Source organism: Mustela lutreola, chromosome 9, assembly GCF_030435805.1.
Source record: "Mustela lutreola isolate mMusLut2 chromosome 9, mMusLut2.pri, whole genome shotgun sequence".
Taxonomy (NCBI): Eukaryota; Metazoa; Chordata; class Mammalia; order Carnivora; family Mustelidae; genus Mustela; species Mustela lutreola.
In genome coordinates, this window is record NC_081298.1 from 21,066,138 (window position 1) to 21,087,192 (window position 21,055).

Genomic DNA, 21,055 nt, shown 5'->3' on the forward strand with positions numbered 1-21,055 from the left:
TGCTTGTTATTATCTGTCTCTTTGATTCTCGCCATCCTAGTGTGTGCCAAGAGGTAACTCAGGATTTTGATTTCTATCTCCCTGGGAGCCTCCCCATTTTACAGAAGAGGAAACTGAGGCTCAGAGATATGAAGAGCCTGGCTGGAGGTCCTGAGGATGTCCCTCTGCGTGTAGGGACAGTGTAGGTGGTGTTCGTGGTTCCTGTAGGTGCCAAGGAGGGATCAGCTGGGTGTGAGGGGCTCACCTGAGAGCCCCAGAAGTACACGCCCTCAGGCAGATCCTCAGCAGGACCATGGTGGGTGGGACTCTTGTCAGGGATGAGCCAAGGGGGATCCGAACCCAGGGCATGATGGGAGAGGCAGTGAGGTTCGGTGGGTAGGGGAGCGATGGGGGGGGGGTCCAGTTGTGGCAGAGCAGAGTTCAACAACTGGGTGACCTTGAGCAAGCTACTTAAGCTCTCTGATGCTGTTTCCTCGAATATAAGAAGGTGCTGACAATCCCTGTTGAGGGCAAATGGGATCCCTAATGGGTCGTAACTCACCCTCCCGCCCCAGAAACACACCCCGGAATCTCAGGGTCACACGCGCTGGGAGACATGGGTGAGAATACCCTCAGCAGTGTTGCTGAGCAGATGGGAACACACCTTCTTGTCAACAGTAGGAAGAATCAGTAAGTTAAGTTGTGGGATATACATGCACTCATAAAAATGGACAAATTACAGACACGCAACAACATGGATGGATGTCCCCAGCAGAGGGGTGAGTGCAGGGATGGATGGGCTGTGAGTCCATGCATAGAAAGGTCTAAATGATAGACAAAACTCAACTCCATTGCTAAAGATGACATATATTTAGGTAGTAAAGCTGTAAAAAGCACATGAAAAATGTGCCTCCCAAGGAAGTCAGGGTGGTGATTCCTCTCTGAGAGGGAGGAGAGGGTGTGAGCAGGGAGACACACGGGCTGGGCTGGGGGCTTCTGTTCTGGAGTGCTGAGCTGCATAGGTGACAGGCTCACCTTGATCTGCTTTCTAAGGTATTTATTGAACAAACAGTGTAAACATGTCTTATGCACTCCTCTGTGTGTGTATCTCAAAATCTAAGAATAAATCAAGCACCCGGTAGCTGGACAAAGACCGGTTTCCCTTCGCTCTCTATCTGTGCCCAGCCAACTTCTTGTTCTGTGCTGGGGTAGGGTGGGGCGCCCAGCGCAGGAGTGAGAAGCTGCTGAGTGAGGCCGGCCCCTCCCCCGCCACACTGCTCCAGACACAAATGTCCCAGAAAGACACGGCCCAGAGGTTTCTTGAAACCGCTTTATTCAGGTTGGTTGGTAGTCACGGATTGGATCATGTGTACAGGTTACCCACACACCCCTGGGCAGAGCCCTCGGCCTCTCCCACATCCCAACTCCATCACTGAGGGGCGGCCAGAGGTTTGAGCCAGTTCCCAGGAGGTGGTGGGCCCAAGAGAAATATTTACAAATTACCAGGGGGTGGGTGTCCCCCTAATCAGAATTGTGAGGGGATTGGTATTGGGGGTCCTTTGGCTCCCAGCAGCCCCAGGCCCTTGGGTGGGTGTGGCATGGGCCCCAGGAGGGGGCTGGGATATAGGGGGCTGGCAGAGGGGGGCTCCTGGGAGAGCCTCGAAGACCCTTGAAGGGGTCCTGCTGGTGCAAATCTCTGCATAGGGCCACTGGGTCAGAGGGGAAAGGCCCTCCTTCGGACTTGCCATGTGAAGGGGCAGATTCCTGGTTCTCCCACCTCTGTGGACAGTGGGACAGTGAGCTGTTTCTTAGGTATAAGGAAGTTGAATGTGAAGAACCCCCTGACCCAGGAGGCCGTGGGGGATCTCCTTCTCCTCCCAGGATGCCTGTGAGTGACCCTGTTCACAGGCCATGGGCAAGGAGATCCAGGCTCTCCTGGGGGCTCTGTGCCTCTGTTCTTCGCCAAGGTAGAGGCCCTAGTTCTGCTCAGAAGATTCCAGTCCAAATTCGGGGAGGGGCCATAGTCCACACCCCCAGGTTCAAGCGGAGGATGATGGGGAAGGAGGGAGAGGAAAGCTGGGAGGCCCCGGCTCGGGACAGGACGGGGGACAAGCAAGCAAAGCAAAACACTGGACTCCACGGAAGCTGGTGACAGAGAGGCAGCCTGGCCCCGGCATGGTGCCCGCCCCAGCATTTGGGGTGGTCGTCCCCTTGGCGCACAGAGCCACCTTCTCCGAGCCAGGTCACCGCAGGGGTCTGAAAAGGAAGGGTTGGGCAGGGTTTACATGCTGAGCGAGGGAGTGGTGGGCAGAGGGCCGACGTGGTGGCCACAGGCAGTCTTGGGGATGGGGAGGCAGCTGGACCCAGGCAGTCCCGTCCCCAGCGGTCCAGCGGCTCCTCATGCACTCTGTACAGCTGTAGGTAGGGGCGTGGGGCAGGTGGGTGGCCGGGTAGGCATCAGTCTAGAGGCTGCAGGCCTCCTCCTCCACAGAACGCTTCCGCAGCTCCTTGCCTGGCTTCGGCGGGGGCGGGGCGGGCGCGGCAGGTGGGGCTTCCGGCAGGTGCAGAACCGAGTTCTCTCCGGGCTGCACCCGAAGGTAGGCCTTGACCTTGTGGTGCCGGGCCTTGCCGTCACTGAAGTCGATGACACGGCACTCGTAGGTGCCTTCGTCTGTGGGCTTCACCCTTGACAGACGCAATTTGTGGGAGATGTTGCTGCCCACCACCTTGACCACCTGGGGAGGGGGAGAGAGAGACCATGACCTGGCCATCAGGCAGCAGCTGGGAAGATGGAGAGCATTGGTTCTGGGAGCCCACTTGTAGCTCAGGGGCCCCAGAGACACTCCCACAACGGCACTGAGAGGCTTGCGGGAAAGTGAGTCAAATAGCAAAAAAAGCAGAAACCACTTCGGTGTCCATCAACAGCACGAATAAGTAGGCGGTGGTTGATTGCATGAACTACTGCCCAACAGTTAAAAAGCCTGAGCTAGAGCTGGGCTCCCAGACACGCGGACGCGGGGAGGAAGATCTCACGGCACAGCCCCTGCGGGGCCAGGCCGTTTCTGTAAACAAACGCATAAAAACACTCGGTCCTGGCTTTGGAGACATGTGTGTGCAAGTGTGGAAACAGACTGGAGGGAATGCGGGAGTCCCAGAACAGGAGCTGAGTCTGGGCTGGAGCCTGGGGGAGGGCCGGGGAGCCGCGGGACATAGCAGGGTCAAGTCTCAGCTTTGTGTGAAAGGTCCTACTGCCTCAAACACAAAACACACAAAAAAGAAGGCTGACTGCAAACATATCAGCATGCTAATAACCTCACACCGTTCTCAGAGATCAAGAGTGTCTGTGCTAGTTGTCTTTGTACTTTGGCTCTTTGCTTCTTTATTTATTTGATTAGGTTTTTACATTTTTATTTTAAAACTGAAATATACCTTGGAGGCAGTAAAGAACATAGAGTTTGATGGAATTGTATCCATGCACACCTGTGTGACCGCTGCCCAAAGCAAAGCATGGGACACTCAGAACCTTCTAGAGCCCACCCTTGTGGCTCTTCCTCATCAACACCCCACCCACCCTGACTTTTGTCACTCCAGACTAGTTGGGTCTGTTCTTGAACTCTTTTGTTTGTGGCCACTTTCTCAAAAGGGAATATTAGTGAGGCTGCTCCGTGTTGTTTGCCCAAAACTCTGTGCTTTTTCACTGCTGAGTAATATTCCATCGGAGAAATAGCCCACAATTTGTTTATCCAGCCACCTGGGTGGGCACGTGTGGGTGGTTTCCAGATCGGAGCTCTTAAGAACAAACCTGCAGTGATTATAATGCTAAAAGTTTTTCTTCAATGAAAAGAGAAGAGGCAATTGGCCAGTTTTATAAGATACATGGCTGGGGAAGCCCGGGGAAGGGCACAGGGGACTCTGTGATCTATCATTGTAACTTCCTGTGAGTCCGCAATTCAACGTAGGAAGTTAGAAAGTGGGAAGGGAGGTGGTGGGCCTGGAGAGGAAAGGTGGGAAAAGGCTTCCATCCTTCCCTGGCCCCTTCTTATTTGCCACTGAAAGGAGACCCCCCGCCCCCGCCTCCTGCAGCCCATGCCCTGCCCACACAGAATGGGGAGATCGGTCCCCAAGCCCGTGTCCCTGACCTCACCACCTGCCTCCCCACCTGGCATTACTGTAGGCTTTCCAGGCCCAGGCTGGAGCTGACTGGGTGTCAGCCCTCCAGCCCCAGCCCTATTGGCCCCTTACTCCCCTGAGTGGGGGGCGGGCATAGAAAATCAGCTGTCGGATTCTTGCCGCAAGCCCCAGGTCTCGGAGGGTTGGTCCCTGCAGGTCACCCTTGCCATGAAGAGGCCGGGATGCAAAAGAGGACAGTCTTCACATCTGCAGTGCGGGGCACATGCACACTTGACTTACAATATCTCACTGACCTGCTCGGACCTCCGGCCTCCTTTCAACTCCTCCAAACGCCAAGCTCTTTCTGATCTCATGACCTTTGCGCGTGCTGGTCTCTCTGCCCTGGTGCTCTTCCCCACCTGTCTTCACCTGTTTGACTCCTGTTCATTTTCAACATCACCTCCTCCAAGAAGCCCTCCATCACAACCCCCTGTTTAACTTCTTCATAGCAGTCATTACAGTTTGAGAACCAATTGTCTTGTCTGTCGACTTGCTTTTTGTTTCTCTCCCTGGCCAAACTATAAACACCATGAAGGCAGGGAAGATATCAATTTTGTTCATCTCAGTGACCCTCCAGGGCCTTGTGCCCTATAAATGACAGCGACATTTGTTGAATGAGTAGATTCCCTCTAGGTCCTTCTTCTTCCATGTGAAGTGGTACCCAGATATCGTGCTTTCTAACTTGAGGTCACGTACACATGACTATACCCACTTTACAGATGAGGAAATGAAGTCTCGGAAAAGAGGAGAGGCTTCCTGCGGGCAGTGAGTCAGCGAAGGGCAGAGCTGGGAACTAAACCCAGGCCTGACTCCATGCATGCTATGCCTCCAAATAGTATGACCGGTTCATCCCTGGTCACCCAGGCTGGCAGGGTCAGAGGGGGCATGTCCCAGGCTCCAGAAGGGAAGAGGAAAAGTAGGTGGGCAGCGGCAAGGAGCCTGCCCGTCTGAGACCTCCAGCTGGCCATCACTTCCACGAAGCAGAAAAACTGTGGGCTTCTGGTGGAGCAGGAGGCATGAGGTGGGACACAGGCAGAGCTCCCGGAAGGAAGCAGGGGGAGGCTCCCCCCAGCCGCCCCTCTTGGCGTGGGGCTAAGGAGGACCAGCCTCCCCTGCCCAGCCATGGGATTGGCCCAGCTGGAGGCCACAGGCCCTGCTGATTCCATCACCTCTGACCAAGGGCACAGGGAGGCCCCGTGGCCCTGCCATGCTCTCAGGCGAGTTAGGAGATGCTGTTGCAAATGCACAGCGGGGAGCGAATTACCTCAACATCTGTTTCCCTCACGGATATTAATTATCCTTCATTTGTCAACCCTACAAGGCGCTAATGGAGTAATAATGCGAAGCACTGGGAGAAGCCGCTGCTAGGAAGGTAGCACCAGACGCAGCCCACCCCTCCCGCCCCAGACCCCAGGCGAAGCCCTCCCCCTGACAGTCTGTGCCCCACCCCCACCCCCTGACCCTGTTGCCCCCTCACCAGCAGACAAGGTGGCCCTCAGGAGAGGGGAGGAGGGAGTCGGGGAGGGAGCTGGGAGGCTGTGTCTGGCCTGACTAGTCACCAGCACCCAGGCTCCCCGGATGCGTTCTTCCTGCACGTGGTGGACATTCAGCAGATGCCCGCTCTGAGCTGGGTGCCGGGTGCTGGGTCACTGCTGGGAACCAGCCAGACCCCAGCAACGCTGCATGGACTCACAGAGAGCCAGACCCCACGCTGAACTGGTACTTCGGGAAGAGTCAAGCATGAGACACGGCTCTCTCCGGCCCTGGTGTCTATCCCTTGAAGCACCATCGAGAAGGCAAAGAGAAAACCCACAGCAGCCGTAACAGCAACACAGGCAGCCGGTGTTTACCGAGCCCTCGATCGCGGAGAGGTAATGGGCTAAAAGCTTCATACATCTTTTTTAAGTCCTGCAATCACCCTGTGTTATAGGCCCTGCCAGGATACCCTTTGTATGGTGGGTCAGGAAACTGAGGCTCAGAGAGGTAAAGTACTGGGCCCAAGGCTACCCAGCTGGGGACAAAGATATCTGGGGCACCTCCCATGACCAATAAACCACAGGGCTACCTTTCACTCCCTCCTACCTCCTTCCCCAGCTCCCCAGCCTTCCTTGTCTTGGGGGAGCCCGGCCCATCCTCAGAGGCATATTCAGTGGGAGGGCGGCATCCTACGCCAGCTTCTTGGATGGGAAAGGAGCAGCCTCTTGGATTTCCTCATTCACACACTGCGTGGAAAACTCTATGGCCCAGCTGTCCAGGAAGACCGGAGAGGCCAGGAGGAGAGGAGACCCCGCACCGAGGTCTGGCTATAAATCATAATCACCTGGGCACAGGCATCGACAGGCCTTCGCGTGTAATTAAGCACCTAATTATGCTGAAAGAGACACGGCGAGTCCATGCCGTGACCAAGCCCAGCCTCCTCCCTGCTCATCCTGGACCCGGGCCTTTTCTGGGCATGGCAGGGGCACCCCGGGGCCCTCAAGGTTGGGGTCTTTCCAGAGCCAGGCCGGGAGGAATGAGTCATGCTGATATATGTTCGTGGGGTCAGAGCTCTTTGACATGTGGCCTTATGGCTGAGACTGCGAGAGACAGGGAAGGATGGTCCCTGCCCCAGGCCAGGACCTGCTCTGAGCTCGGCCACTCCCAGGCCTCCATCAGCAGCTTCCAGACACTTCCACCAGCCCTCCCTGCCCCACACCGTGTGTTCACAATCCAGCTCAGGGTCCCTCTGAATCTGCACCCCAGGAGGCCTCACCCACTCCAGCCAGACCCTTCCAAGTCATCTCTGCCCTTGCTCCTTGTGCACGCTGGCACAGTCTGATCCAGAATTCCGCGCTCTTCCTTCTCACCACCACCGGGCCCCTCTCTTCCCCTCCAGAGTCCAGCCCCCTTGCACCTACTAGGGACCCAGCTTCTCCCATCTGCTCATCATCCCAGCCTCCTCCCAGGCTCCCTAAAGCCACCGTGGTCCCTTCTGATCTGCTCTCCATGACAGCCAGACAGATCTTTACACATAGAAGTTTCATAAGAAGCTTTCACTCTAGTAACCACTGTCATTCAGATAGCTGATCTCTAGGACTTCCCAGGGTACAAGGTGATCTCGGTACAGGGATGCGAGGTGCCGGCCCCACTGTGTCCTCAGCACTGCTGACTCGGATCCTTCCCAGGGTTACCGCTGCAGCCCCAACAGGCCACAGAGCCCTCCTACACCAGGCTCTGGGAAGTGGAAGGTATTTCCTCCCCCAGAGCCTGAGGTCCCACGGCACCCAGGACACCTCGCTAGTACGTGACATGAGCTCAGCTCCCATGGTGATTTTCAAAGTAGGTCCCAACAGTTTAAAATCAGGAGCTGTCCATCGTTATCAGGACTTTTAGAAGACAAGGAGTTATGGGGCCAAATTCCTGCCTGGCTCAGCTGGATCCTCCAGATACAGGGCCTGGGTTCTAGGCTCTCCCCATGAGCCACCTTGTGCCTTCAAGTCACCTGTATACATACGCATACAGGCATAGATGCATGGCGTGTTGGCAAGTCTGCATACCAAAATCTGTGTCTGGGTTTATACCACTGTTGGCCTGGGTGAGTGACAGTCATTCAGTTATTTATTGGGCACCTACTATGTCCCAGATGCTGTACTAGGCTCTGGAAATGTAACAATTACTCAGGCAGGTCCAGTCCTGGCCCCACGGAGTCTGGGGGTGACAGGGGACGGATATAAAACAAATTCACACATGGATGATTGCAGATAGAAATGCAGCCAGGACAGAAATGGGATGCCGGCTGAGCCACAGGGTTAAGGGAGGCATCCTGAGCTGAGCTCTGGGTGGAGGAATTGCCCGTGCAAAGGCCAGGAGGTGGGCAGGAATGGGATGGTGGCAAAGCAGCCAGAGCTGGGAGGGGAGAGGGAGTTAGGTCAAGCAAGATGAGACAGCCCAGTGGGCAAGCAGAATGAGTTGAGCAGAGCCTTGAAGGCCATGGAGAAAAGTCTGAACCTTCTAGCCTGCAGGAAACCGGGCTGTGCATCTGTTTCCAGGTGTTGGTGGACTCCACGTCTGTGTATTTAACAACTGCCGTGTGTGTGACACTGTCTGGACAAGGAGGTAGCCGATGCCTGTGTGTGAGTTTCCTCCCCAGACCCCCGGAGCCCCAGCTGGAGCAGGAATTGTGGGGGCTGCGGGTCGAGAGTGATTGCACCATCACGCGAGCACATTTATTTTATTTAACTAATTAGCATCTTCGCATTCCCCTCACGTGGGGCCTAGCAGCCTCAAATTCTAATCCTCTAAGTCCATTAGATTATTCTTCCCTTTGCCTGAGACACTCCTTAAACCCCAAACAAAATCCCAGGGGAGAGAGCTGCAGGCGTGTTAATGTATACACAGACCTCTACCCACCCAGGCTTAACCGCTGGGTGTCTGGGCAAGGAAGGGGGTATTGCCGATGGCTGTGCCCTTGGCAGAGGGTAAGGGGCAGGGGTGTAGGGGGAACTGCAGCTGTCCTAATCTGGAAGTGGCTGGAATTTCCAGACCCCAGCTGGGAAGGGCCTTGGGCAGACTGCACAAAAGTTGCTGTAAAGGCCCTTGTTCTCTAGTCTGCCCACCTCCTGTTCGGATGGTTGTAGGAGCCTCCCTGCCTCAGTTCTCCCATCTTCACTACCCAGCATGGAACCCCCTTTGCCTGCTGGGGCTCGGTCTTTGCGCTGTGACTTCTGCTCTGCGGCAAGGCTCTTCTGAACATCTGTGTCTCACTGGCCTTGGGGTCCGGAGCTCCCCCACAAACCCTTGAAAAATTGTGGAAGAATCAGCAGAGAAGAGTGAATTTGGAGGTCACTCCCTGCCCCATACTCACTCATACCCCTGTGGACACCTGCATTTCTGATGTTGTTAGTGGACTTACTAGCGACCTGGCGGACCTGATACCCCATGCACCGATCCAGTCCTCCTGCACAAAAACTGGCGCTCCCTGAGCCCCCTGGGTTCCCACATGAGGCCCCAGCAGAGTCTAGGGACAAGGAGCTCAAGCCCTGAAGACAGGTAGCTCAGACACATCATGGCAAATCTTTGAGCCCTCTAAGCCTCAGTTGCCCTACCTATAAAATGGGTGAATGCTTAGCTGTTCCCTACAGAGTTGTAGCAATGATAAAACAAGTGCATGTAGAAGACCTGGCCAATCCCAAAATCCTTCGGTTGTAGTTCTCAGCCCCAGGAGAACCTCATGTCCCATCTCAGCCCTGGGAGCCACATGACCCAAGTGACCGTGACATGACCCCAGTCAATCATGATGGGCCAAAAAAAGTCAGCTTGGTCCCATTAGACCCTGTTGGTTCCCCAAATTAAAAATGCTGCTGACAGAGCCACAAAGCATCCGGGCCACCCACAGCCTTGGTCGTGACAGGAGAGAATGTGTCTTCTCTCCCCCTGTCATTTTTTATGCCTGTCATTCAATGAACCTGAAAAATCTGCATCTTTTAAAAAACAGAACGAAGCTGGTTTTTCCCCCCTTTCTTTTTTCTTCTCCATCTTCACACCCAAGCTCCCAGCTGAACTGGACCCTTTTTTTTTTTTTTTTTTTTTTAAATTACAGCTGTGTCCTCCATTAGAGCCCTTGCAAGAAGTCATTACCAAAACTCACACTTATTTTGGTGGCGTCCTTCCCTGTGTCTTCCTGCTGAGATGCTTTTAGCTGTCGGGAGGGAGCAGGAGGGGCAGAGAGAGCAGAGACAAGGCGTTAGCATCATGGGGCGGGAGCACGGACAATAGCTAAGATTGTAGCTTCCAGGAGGACGAGCGATGCTCAGGGGGTCCGGAGTTGGGCATGCCTCGGCTCTGTGTCACCTCGGGGTGGGCGTGGGGGGTGAGTGTGAGCCAAGGACGATGCAGAGGGTCCCTGTAAAGCTACGTGTGCTGTGCAGTTAGATAGGTGGGGATCTGTGGGGGTGAGTGAATCTGCCTTCTGAGTCTGTTGGAATGTCTGTCTCTACACTTGGGTCTCTGTCTGTGAACGTGTTCGTTCCTAGTTGTATCATACCCGTGGTCGTGTGTTTGTGGCAAATCCCAACAGTGTCCTGCTCACACACTACTCCCTGCAGTCCGACCGCCCATGCAGCCAACTGCAGAAAACCCACAGGCTCTCTGCCTCCGGGCTTCCTTGGACCCCCACCCTCCCAATCTGCCTAGTCCTCTGAGCCCCGTGAGGCAGACTGAGAGTGTTGGAGAGTCGACAGCCCCCAGGAGCAAGACAGAGTTTAATAGGCATTTGTGAGGGGCACCTGGGTGGCTCAGTGGGTTAAGCCTCTGCCTTCGGCTCAGGTCATGGACTCAGGGTCCTGGGATCAAGTCCCGCATCGGGCTCCCTGCTCAGTGGGAAGCCTGCCTCTCCTTCTGCCTGCTGCTCCCCCTGCTTGTGTGCTCTCTCTCTCTCTCTAATACAGGCATACATAAAAATCTTTAATATGTATTTGTGAACAAATAGAAGCTATTTCATGAACACGCAAGCATATGTGAGCACGCCCATGTGTGTGCATGCAGGTGTGCGAATGTCCGTGCTCGTCGGGGAGCGAGCGGGCAGATAGGCACGTGCTCGTCCATTATCTGCATTTACCCCCGTGTAAGAATGGAAGGGACTTTGTTTGGGTTCCCCCAGAAGCAGACCTTGTGACAAAGATTCAAGTGCAACTGGTCTCCCCAGGACGGGACCCCAGGGAGCATCAGGAGGGGAGTGGGCGGAAGGAAGTCAGTAGTGTGCGTGTTATCCAGCCGGGACCACCGTGGGCAGCCAGGACGGATTCCCACAGCTTCCTTCACCCTCCCCCACCAAGGGAGAGAATGTAGAACTCTCTTGTCACCCCGGCTTCGGGCGAGGCCGCTGGGGGATGCGGCCTCCAGCTCCGTCAGTCATTGCTGGGCTGCCTTGCAGGCCAGCGGGCTCTGTCACCCAGAGAAGATTCTGAGGCAGAGTGGCAGGGCTAGGGGTCGGTCGTGGGGTTGGTGGCAGGCGTGTGCACCTGGCACCAATAACATCCGCTCCAGGGAGGGCGTGTGCAATGATGGGGGTGCCTGCTGTGCCCGGAACCCTTGGCCTCAGTTTCCCCACCTGTACACTGATGGGAGGGCCTCTGTGCTCTTTGCAGGGCCCTCCATGCCGCCGCCACCCTGAGTGTTCAGCCTAGTTCTGCCTCCTGCTCAGAGCGCAGCAAAACGTCCGCACCCTGGAGGCCAGGGTGGTCCCAGCCCCGCTCAGGGGTCTCCCCAGGGGCTGTACCTGGTTCGAGGCCCATGCCTGCTTGTCCGTCCAGTCCCTGTGGCTCCGCACGTACCACCACTGGATCTCCAGCGAGTAGGAGGGCGAGCCGCTGCCGCGGAAGGAGCAGGCCATCTCCACGTCCTCGCCCGTCCGCGCCGTCATGTCGTGGGGCGTCTCTGTGAACAGGGCTGTGTGGAGAAGCGGGTGAGGAGTGGCTGGGGCTCAGGAAACAGCAAGGCCCGTCGGCGCTGGGCTGGCTGTTCGGGGAGAGGGTGGGAGCAGCCGGCTGGGAGTGGGAACGGCCCGGCTTCACGAGGGGCCCCTGGAGGAGCTCGGCGAGGTCGGACAAGGGTTGTGCGATAGCAGCTGGCAAGACATGGGTACGACGGGGCAGGTCCAGGGCCCTGAGGGTCCCACATGAGCTGGGTCTCTATCCTGGAGTCTGTGGATGCCATGGGAGACCCACGCAGGGCAGTGAGGGATCAGGGCAGGGCTGGGTTGGAAGGCGGGAGCAAGGAGGCCTCGGAGGAGGTTGTGGTTTTCATCAATTCTTCCAGATTTTTCTAGTCACCCCCACTGGTCTCCCTTCCAGATTCTTCTCAACCCGAGGGCACAGGAGCCAGTGCCGCAATTTTTGTAAAACCAAGTCAGACCAGGGGAAACCCCTGCTCAGAACCTGCTCTAACTCCCCACTGCCCCTGGGATAAAGCCCACCAGGCTGGGGTTCGGGGCCTGCCCACTGCCCCGTGCTCTCCTCTCTGTCCTGTGGGCATGCCTCGCTTTCCCCTCACTTTTGCCCTGACTGTGCCCAGTGCTGGGATGCTCTATCCTTGGTCTCTCTTTGCCCAGCTGGCTCCTTCAAGTCACTCAGGGCTCTAACATGACCCCTTTTGTCTTTGACCACCCAGAGCAGGAACCCCCTCACCCGACCTCCTGGCACCCCCCCCCCCATCAGACCATATATCTGTTCACTGCATGCACTGCCTGCTGAGCTCCGTGAGAACAGGGACCTGGAGGGTTTGGGGCTGTGCAGTTCCCAGCACCCAGCAGGCTCTCCGTGACTAGATTGAACATTCTCCATCCTCTGAGGGCCCCCAGAGTGCGCTGGGAGCCACATCTGCCTCCTGTCCTCCACAAGGCCCAGCTCCCCAGGAAAATTCCGAGGCAGGTGGTCCCCCCTACCCCCCACCCAATGACCTAGCAGGAGCCCCGCCCCCTCCCCCCCACACACACCACCAGGTAAATGAGAAAACAAATCCCCATTTAATGTGGCCCGTACCCCTCCCCGCCATATGTTCTGTCTCTCTTCTCTCCAAACAAATATTGTCCTGAGATGTAATGAGAATTCTTTCCTCTTCTCAGGAGAGATTATCTCGCCCTCGAAAGACGCCTGGCAACATGCAGGTCACCCGGGGAATGTGTGTCCATCAGTGCTCCCACCCCCGGCCCCTCCTGGATGCTTCAGCCTGCAGGGGGCCCGTCCTCCCCAGTGGCAGATGTGCCCCCAGCCAGTCCCAAGGGTCCCCCCTGTATGTCCCCTTCCCCGAGCAGCTTGGGGCGGGAGGAACAGGGGGCCCTGGGCTGGGAGGTGGGGGTCCTGCTCCGGGGGCCACTTGCCTCATACCCCTCCCCAGGATTCCGAGGGCTTTGAAAGCATCAGGATGGACAAGAACCTCCGTCGGGAAGCTTCTGCTTTTTCTGCTCTACACGTGGGGTTTCCATGTGGAGCTTGACTCCAGGAACTGGTTTCTGGACTAAGAGAAAGTTTGTGAGGTCCCTAACCCCTGAGGTTAAAGGTTTATGAGGCGCTTTCTGGAGGCTTCCCACATTCCGCGAGGCTGGGAAGGACTGGCCACCGTCCCATGGACACAGCCTGTGTAATGAGAATGGCTGAACTACTGAACACAAGCCCAGTGAGGTGCAAGGTGCCCTCACGTGCAGTCGATCTGAAAGTTGGGACTGTCCTTATTCCCACTGGGCAAGAGACAAAACCGGCCCATGCCCACTTTTCCCTGCTGGGTGCCCAGGCCCCAGAGTCATCCTCGACCCCCCTCACCCTCCCTTCTAGCCCACATTCAGTCTGCAGGGAGCCCTGGGGACACCACGTCGTGCCCATAGCAGCGCAGTGGCCTCCCACTGGCCTCCCCACGGCCATCTGTCCTCCAGACAATATCTTTGCAACTGGTCAGTGAGAGTTACCTCCGCAAAACATAAACCGATGCCGACTCCTTCTTTCCTCAAAACTCTCCTACGGCGTCTACCATGAAAGGGAAGGGCTTCCATGTTTGGGTCCGTCCCCTCTGGTGTCAGCTTCTGCTTTTCCTCTGCTTATTCTGTTCCCGCCACCATGGCTTCCTGGCTGTTCTCTGAACATTCCAGTTGAGATCCTACCTCAGGACCTTTGCCCTTGCTTGGTATTCCCTTTGGCTGGAACACTTTCCCCTCGACCCCAGATTCCCACATCGCTCCCACCCTCCCCTGCTTCAGGACTCTGCTCAGACGTCACGTCCTCAAGGAGGCGTACCCTAACTACCTCATGTACATTACGTCTCTCGCCCAAACCCATGCTTCAAATTACTGTTCCCTTTTAAGACTTTATTGGTGCCGTCTGACAAACTTTCTGCAATGAGGAAAATGCTCTATATCGGAGCTAATCCAGAAACCACCAGGCACACATGTCTACTGAGCACCTGAAGTGTGGCTAGTGCAGATGAGGAACTGAATTTTAAATTTAATTTCATTTTAATTCATTTAAAGTTAAACAAATAGCCACTTGTAGGTAATGGCTACTGTACCAGACAGCACCGTGAAAACGCTTCTTTTGTGTTTATTGTCTGCTCTCCTGGGAGAAGGGACTGTCCCTGAGCCTGCCTTATTCACTGATATATCCTCAGCTCCTAGAACACTGCCTAGCACCTAGTAGGTGCTCAGTAAATACTTGCCGGGTGAACAAAAAGACAGATAAGACTGGGCGGTGGTGGAGCAAGGTCTAGAGCCAACAGGTCCCCACCTTGAGCATCCTAGGCCAGGCCCAGCCCCCGACACCTTCCCTGATGCCAACCTGCCAGCTCAGGTAGGACTGCAGGGGGCCATGGAGGCTCTGAGCCATCAGGAGGGACTGAGAGGGGATCACAGTGAGTGCTTGGCCCCTTCTCCTGGAACAGCTGAATTTTGATCCAGACCCAGTGGCCTTTGTGAAGAGGGGAGGAGGAGAGTTGGATCCAAAGCTGCCAACTGTGAGACCTGGCTGGCTAAGGGACAGTGAGAGGGACACAGCTGTGACCTTCTCCAGGTGCAACTACTGAGCCACAGGAATCAGAATGTGCTCACCATTTTTCCTCCTGCACCTGGGTAAAAGGGGTCCAGGGCTGTAGGACAACAGATTAGGAAGGCCGGAGCCGGCCCTGGAACCCGGGCCTGTATGACTCCACCCCCCGCTTCTCCTCCCCTAGAGATGTGTGAGTGGAGGAAGCATGTCTGGCCAACAGGTATGTGGAGGGTCTCCTGGGTGGCAGGAAGGGCAGAAATGGGCTTTCCCTGGGTGGGAACTCCAACGGGGGACCTGGAGAAGGGCCAGGCCTTCATCCACCCTAGCTCAGCTTCCCCCGCCCACGGGCACCCCCAAACTGAAAACCCAATCCTAGCCCACTGGTTCTTTTTACTGATGTATCAAGAAAGGCTCAGAGGGGGTGGGGTCTGGCCTGGCATCACACAGCAGCCAGGGGACAGCAAAGTCAGGTGCCAGGCCCTGAGTCCTTCACCAGGCCCTTTAACTCTCAAACACACTTGGAGGACGACCCCTTCACCCAGGGGGCACCTGTCCTCTCCCTTGTCCCAGTAATGGCCCTCTAGAGGGCGCTGTCCAATAGCCCAGAACGCAAGCCCAGAACTGCAGACACATGCAGAAATTGCCATTTTCTAGTAGCCACGTTTAAAAAGTTAAAAAGAAATTTTTTTAAACAGATGAAATTAATTTTAATCATGTATTTTATTTAACCCAAGATATCAAAAAAATTATTTCGACATGTAATAGAAATGATTAATGAGATATTTTACATTCGCTTTTGCTCTAAGTCTTAGAAATCCAGCATGAATTGGACACGATTACAGTACATCTCAATTTCAACAAGCCACATTCCCAGTGTTCAGCTGTCACAGGGGCGGGGCGCGTGTTGGCAGGTGAATCCTTCCTCCCCATCACACGTCCCCATTGCTCAAGAGAGGCAGCCAAGGCCCAGTGCAGGGCAATGACCCTTCCAAGACCACACAGCAGAGTTAGGATTTGAACCCAGGCCTGTCTGACACCCACGACAATGTTCTTTCCGGGGTATTTAAACTCTGTCTGGCTGCAGAGGTCTTTCTTAAAAAGTAACAGTCTAAGATGGTCAGCCTTATAGGGTCCTGTGGGGCAGGCTGGGGTACACAAAGACTTGGAAAAAGCATAGAGGAGGCATTTCACCCCTAAGGCAATCAGGGAAGACTTCTCAAAGGAGGTGCTGTGCTCCCTGCCCACCCACCCCAGCTCCAGGTGGGGACATGGTTTGGGGCCAAGAGTGGGGAAGGGCTTTGGGGAGGAGGCAGGATAGAAATCTGGCTGCAAGGGCTTCTGGAGCCAGGTGAGTCATCTGTGTGTGCAGAAACCAGCTCCCTCCCCCCACCAAAGTAGACTCTTGTCCCAGGGTCTCTCTGGTCCCCTCAGATCCTGCTAGGAACTGCTTAGTTGGGATGGGGGAGGGCCCTCAGGATCCCGTTGTCTCCCAAATCAGTGATAATAGGGGCGACGTGTCTGCAAGACAAGTGGGGAATGAGGTTCCAGGCATTTGAGGGCATAACCCGAGTCTCCCTGTCCCCGGGCCTGTCCCAAGGAGCCCCTGATGGAGAAGCGGCGTATGCCAATGAGCATCCAGGGCACAGGGCTGGAACCAGGGATGGAGGACTGAGCCTCTTTCTGCCAACGGATGGGCCGTGTGGTCTAGGGAGTATCTCTCCCCTGTTCTGAGCCTCAGTTTGCTCCTCTGTTCAATGGGGGTGGGTGCTGAAGATCTGAGAACCCCACCAGCTCAGACAATCTGGGGGAGAAGGTGATGTACTAAGAGCAGTGTCCTGGGCACTGGGAAGGGGAGGGGTCACTGCTACTTGGGGGAGGAGGAGCATGTCAGCCGGGCCCTGAGATGGGTGAATCCTGATAGGCGGAGGCAAGGAGAAAAGAAATGGTGTGAGCCAAGGCAAGGGGGAGGGAACTCCAGGAAGCTTTCTCATTATTTTTAAAAAGAATCCATACCATTTATGAAGCATCTACTACATGCCTAGCACTATGCAGGCACTATCTCTAAGACTCTCTAATCTGCTCATCCCCATCCGACAGATGAGGAAAATGAGGCTCAAAAAGGAGGCAGGACTTGTCCGAGTTCACACAGAGCTGGGTTTTGAACCTGGGTCTGACCAGCAGTTGGGGCCAAGCCCCAGGGCTCCATCAGCCCCCATCAGGATTTAGTCCAAATTATCAGGAAAAGGTCAGCCACCAGGCTCCACACCTCTACATCCCACTTGCATACCTCCAGAGATGGGGAGCTCAGCTCCTCACACCTCCACTAGAAGCAGGCAGCTCTAACCACCAGCAAGAGGTTCTTACTCCCTGTCCCAGGTCTGTGAGAAAGGGTACCCCATCAACACCAGAAACTGGAAGGCGGCCTGCACTAAGTTTGAGGATGATGATGGCATGGTAATAACGTCGAAGAAATACAGAGTACTTGTGTCAGGCACTGTGCGAAGCTCTGCACGGACATTTGTCCCCACCAAAATGTCCCCACCACGATGCTGTGGGGGCGGGGGGATCATTATTATCCCCATTGTTCAGGTGGGGAAGCTGAGGCCCAGAGAGGTTAAGGATTTGCCCAAGGCCACAGAGAAAGCAGTTGCATTTGAACCCAGTTCCAGAGCACTTAAGTGTGGAGCCCATAACTTCTAGACCTTGCTCCAGCGGCCCCTCTTCCTATCCCCTGCCCTATGTCCTTCCCTTCAGCCACCCAGACCAACCCCCCCCATACCCCGCCCATCTCCAGTTAGCATCCCTGCTGAGCTTGGGACATAAAATCCATCTCTTCTCTTTGACGTCCCCCTGTCCTGAGCCCTGCCCCCCTGCTCAGGTAACTCCCCATAGCCGTCTCAGGGGAGGCTGGTATAATTATAGATTTTTGAGAAGGAAGCAATTGCGTTCTCCTGCCCCAGGGCCTGAGCAGGGCTGGGCTTGCTGGGAAGACAATTAAAACCGATGTCCACAAATTAGGATTCTGCAAGAGAAGGAGAAAGGGGCTTGATTGAATGCAACTTCTTCTTCCTTTCTGCTTTTAATTGGGGGAGCAATGTAGTCATTAACCCTAAGCCTGGTAATCAGGGCATGGTCTGCAGGAAACAGCTCTGGGGCCCTGGCCCGAGTCAGTGGGTTTGGCTTCTGGTAAAGGCAAAGGAGGAAAGATCTGGAAAGATCTTGTCTGCCCAGGACCAGGGCCTGACCTTCTTCCTAACCTTCCAGACCCTGATTCGATACCACATCGAGGGCTCTGTCTTCAGGCCTGGGTTCGAATCCTGTTTCTTCTACTCCCCAGCTGTGTGACCTGGACAAGCCCCTTTGCCTCTCTGAACCCCAGTTCTTCATATGAGAAAAGGAGAGAAAGAGAGGGGAGGATGACACAAGACAGCCCGTGCCTCATTCCTGGCACAGAGTCGGTGCTTGACAAGCATCATTCTCTTCGCTCACATTCTAGCTCAAAGTTCTGTCATCACCGGAAAGATTGTAAAGATGCTTCCTCTTAGCTTCATCAGATCAAGCAGGAGTACAGTGTCTCTACCTCCCTCATGCCTGGACCATGTGAAACCTCTTGTCCACCAGTCCTGTACCTCTGCTCCTTCCTCATTGGCTCCCGACAGCCCCCTGCCCCGTGGCAGCCGGTGACACACAGGCAGGCCACAGGGGACTTGTCCACCAGAGGCAGCCTCAGCCCAGCCACCCCCCTTCCGGCTCCCTCCTCCTCTGAGGCCAGAGCCCATGACCCTCTGATCCAGCCCCATATCTCCTCTCTCCCTTCACACAGCCTTCCTTGCCCTTCTCATCTTCAAATCTCTGCTTTGAGGCTGCCTCCTCCATGAAGCCTGCAGGGACTGGATCCTAGGCCACCCATCAGTCTCTGCCAGAGTGAGAGCAGGCTCCCCTTGGTCCCCGCTCAGCCCATCTCTTGCCAAGTCCTACTGTGTTGTGGCCCGTTCCAGCGATGAACGGATACACAAAATGTGGTTTCTCCGCACAACGGAATCTTATCCAGCCTTAAAAGGAGGGACATTGAACGCGGACGAACCTGGAGGATGTGACGCTGAATGAAACAAGCCAGAAGCAAAAGGACAAATACCGTCTGATTGCGAGAGCCCCGGGGGCAGCCAAAGTCAGAGACAGGTGGCAGGGCGGCTGCCCCGGGGCAGGGGGAGAGGAGGAGGAGGACTGGGGAGCAGTGAATGGATGGGAGCACAGCCTCAGCTGGGGAAGATGCCAAAGTTCTGGAGACGGATGGTGGGGACGGGTACACAGCAACCTGAATGTATTTGACGCCATAGAACTGTACACCTAAAAACGGTGAAAATGGTAAATTTGATGTTGTTTTACCACAATTTTTTTTTTAAAAGCCTCTTGGGCTTCCCCGGCCCGCAGCAGTGGCTTTCACACCACAAGCCTCTCCGTGGACTTTGTGCCGGGAGTGCTCCCCAGTGCACGGTGGCGGGGTGGGGGTGGGGTGGCACCAGGCGGGGGGCAGGGAGCGGGGTGGGGGGGAGGGTAACACCGCCCTCAATTCTTAGCTCCAGGGTCACTGCCTGAGTCTTCCCTACCCTGTCTGTCTGCCTCTTTCCTACTTCACGCTTTTCCCTTACCACTTAGTTCTCTCTGACTTCCCTCACCCGCTAGCCCTCTCCCACCCTGAGTGTAAGCCCCCTCAAAGGCGGGAGATAGGAGTCGGCTTTGTTGACCGCTACGTCCCGGCAGCTGGGACACCAAGCACACCAGGCATGCGGTAGGTGTTCGCGGGACACTGGCTGCTGTGACACCAGACATACACAGTGGCTCTGGCAGAAGGCAGAGAAAGGATCCCTTTCTCTCTTCTCGGCTCTGGGCCACCTGGGAGCTCCAGGAAACCCTCATACTCAGGATGCCCCATGGGAAACTGCCAGCTCTCAGAGCTAGAGTCAGGCTCTTGGGCTGGGCATCCAAAGTCTGTGGCTCTGGTTCTGCTGGACCCCAGCTGTGTCGGCCCCTCCTGTCTCTCCCGACACTTCTAAGAGTCCATAACTGAACCACCCGCCCTGCCCGCTGGGCGCAGTTCCCAGAGTCGTGGCTCACGGGGGGGCCCTGGGCCTGGAGGTGACTTCCCTGCCCAGGCAGGTGTGGAAGCCATCGTTGGAGCCCCGGATGGCCCCCCTGGAGCGTGTCCTGCGACGGACACTAAGGTGTCTGTGTCTCCCCTTGCCTGGGAGCTCCCCCAGCTCCAACACTGCCCAGCTGTCCCGCATGTGCTGAAGGAGTGAACAAATGCACGAAGGGAGGAAGTTCACACAAAAACCCAGAGGAGTTCAGTTCTTGGAACTATAAGAAACAAACCGAGAGAGACAGACATCGTTCATTTACTGGGCACCTACTATGTGCCAGAAGAGAATTTCGGGGGCGGGGGGACTGTGCCCAAAAGAGCAGGGATAGGCACAGACAAATGAACAATGTGGACACAGGCATCCTGGGAGGCCCTGAATGGGGCCCCAGTGGCTGGACCCCTCCCCACCCTCCCTCCTTCTGGCCCCCCTGACCACTGGCCATCCAAGCCCAGCCTGAGCGCCCCGAGAGGGCCCCTAAAGTTGTCATATGAAATGTGCCCAGAAATGAAATGGGGCAGAAACACAGGTCAGCAGGGCCAGGAAGTGCTGTGGCGGCATCACGGGGAGCTCTCTGAACCCTTGGGGCCCAGGGCTGGCACCAGCCCCCCTCTGGGCTCACCTTTCTCATCGGGGACCAGATGAGAAAGGCACCAGACAGCTGAAGTGTCTGATCCCACATAAGCCTCAGAGTGACCCTGCAGGTCGTCTTTGACTCTTTACTACAGGTGGGGAAACTGAGGCTCACAGAAGGTCACGGTAGGTTGAGGAGGCGGGATTCAGACTGAGGCCTTAGGAACCCCAAATGCAGAGTACCCTCTACTCCCACCCCATTCTAAGCAGGAAGTAAGTCCACATGCGCCCCCCACCCACCCCTTCCAGCCACCTGAGCTTTTTCCAATGACTTGAGCAACATCGCATGGAGAACCTGGGGGCCCGCCCCAGGGACCGCAGGAAGCAAGCCCCTCCAGGCACCGTGCACAGGACCCAAGGACTTGAGGAGGTGGTGTTCTTTATCACCTGCCCAATCTCACAGAGGGAGGTAGCCTGGTTCAGAGAGGGCGTGTCAGGGCCTGAGGCCACACAGTAGGACGGGACAAAGCCAGATGTCAGCCCCAAGGCTGGCGGAAGGGATCTCCCATGCAGAAGCCCAGACCTCCCTGGGCTCTCTTCTCCTTCAGCTTTATGCAGTGTGACTCCTTGGGGGTTATTTCCAGAAAGCCTGCTCTGTGTCCAGCTCAGCTGGGGGTCAGAGCTGCAGAA

General features: G+C 55.9%; 1 protein-coding gene across 1 annotated transcript in view; it reads right to left on the reverse strand.

The window, feature by feature from the left end:
• Window positions 1-1,275: 1,275 nt before the first annotated feature.
• Window positions 1,276-21,055, reverse strand: part of VSTM2L (V-set and transmembrane domain containing 2 like) — a 33,972-nt gene continuing 14,192 nt past the window's right edge. Inside the window, exons 2-4 of the mRNA XM_059133642.1 lie at window positions 11,405-11,574; window positions 9,776-9,826; window positions 1,276-2,714 (exon numbers count right to left, since the gene is read on the reverse strand). Coding sequence (XP_058989625.1) covers window positions 2,442-2,714; window positions 9,776-9,826; window positions 11,405-11,574 — 494 coding nt within the window. The 3' untranslated portion in view covers window positions 1,276-2,441. The remainder of the gene's footprint in view (window positions 2,715-9,775; window positions 9,827-11,404; window positions 11,575-21,055) is intronic.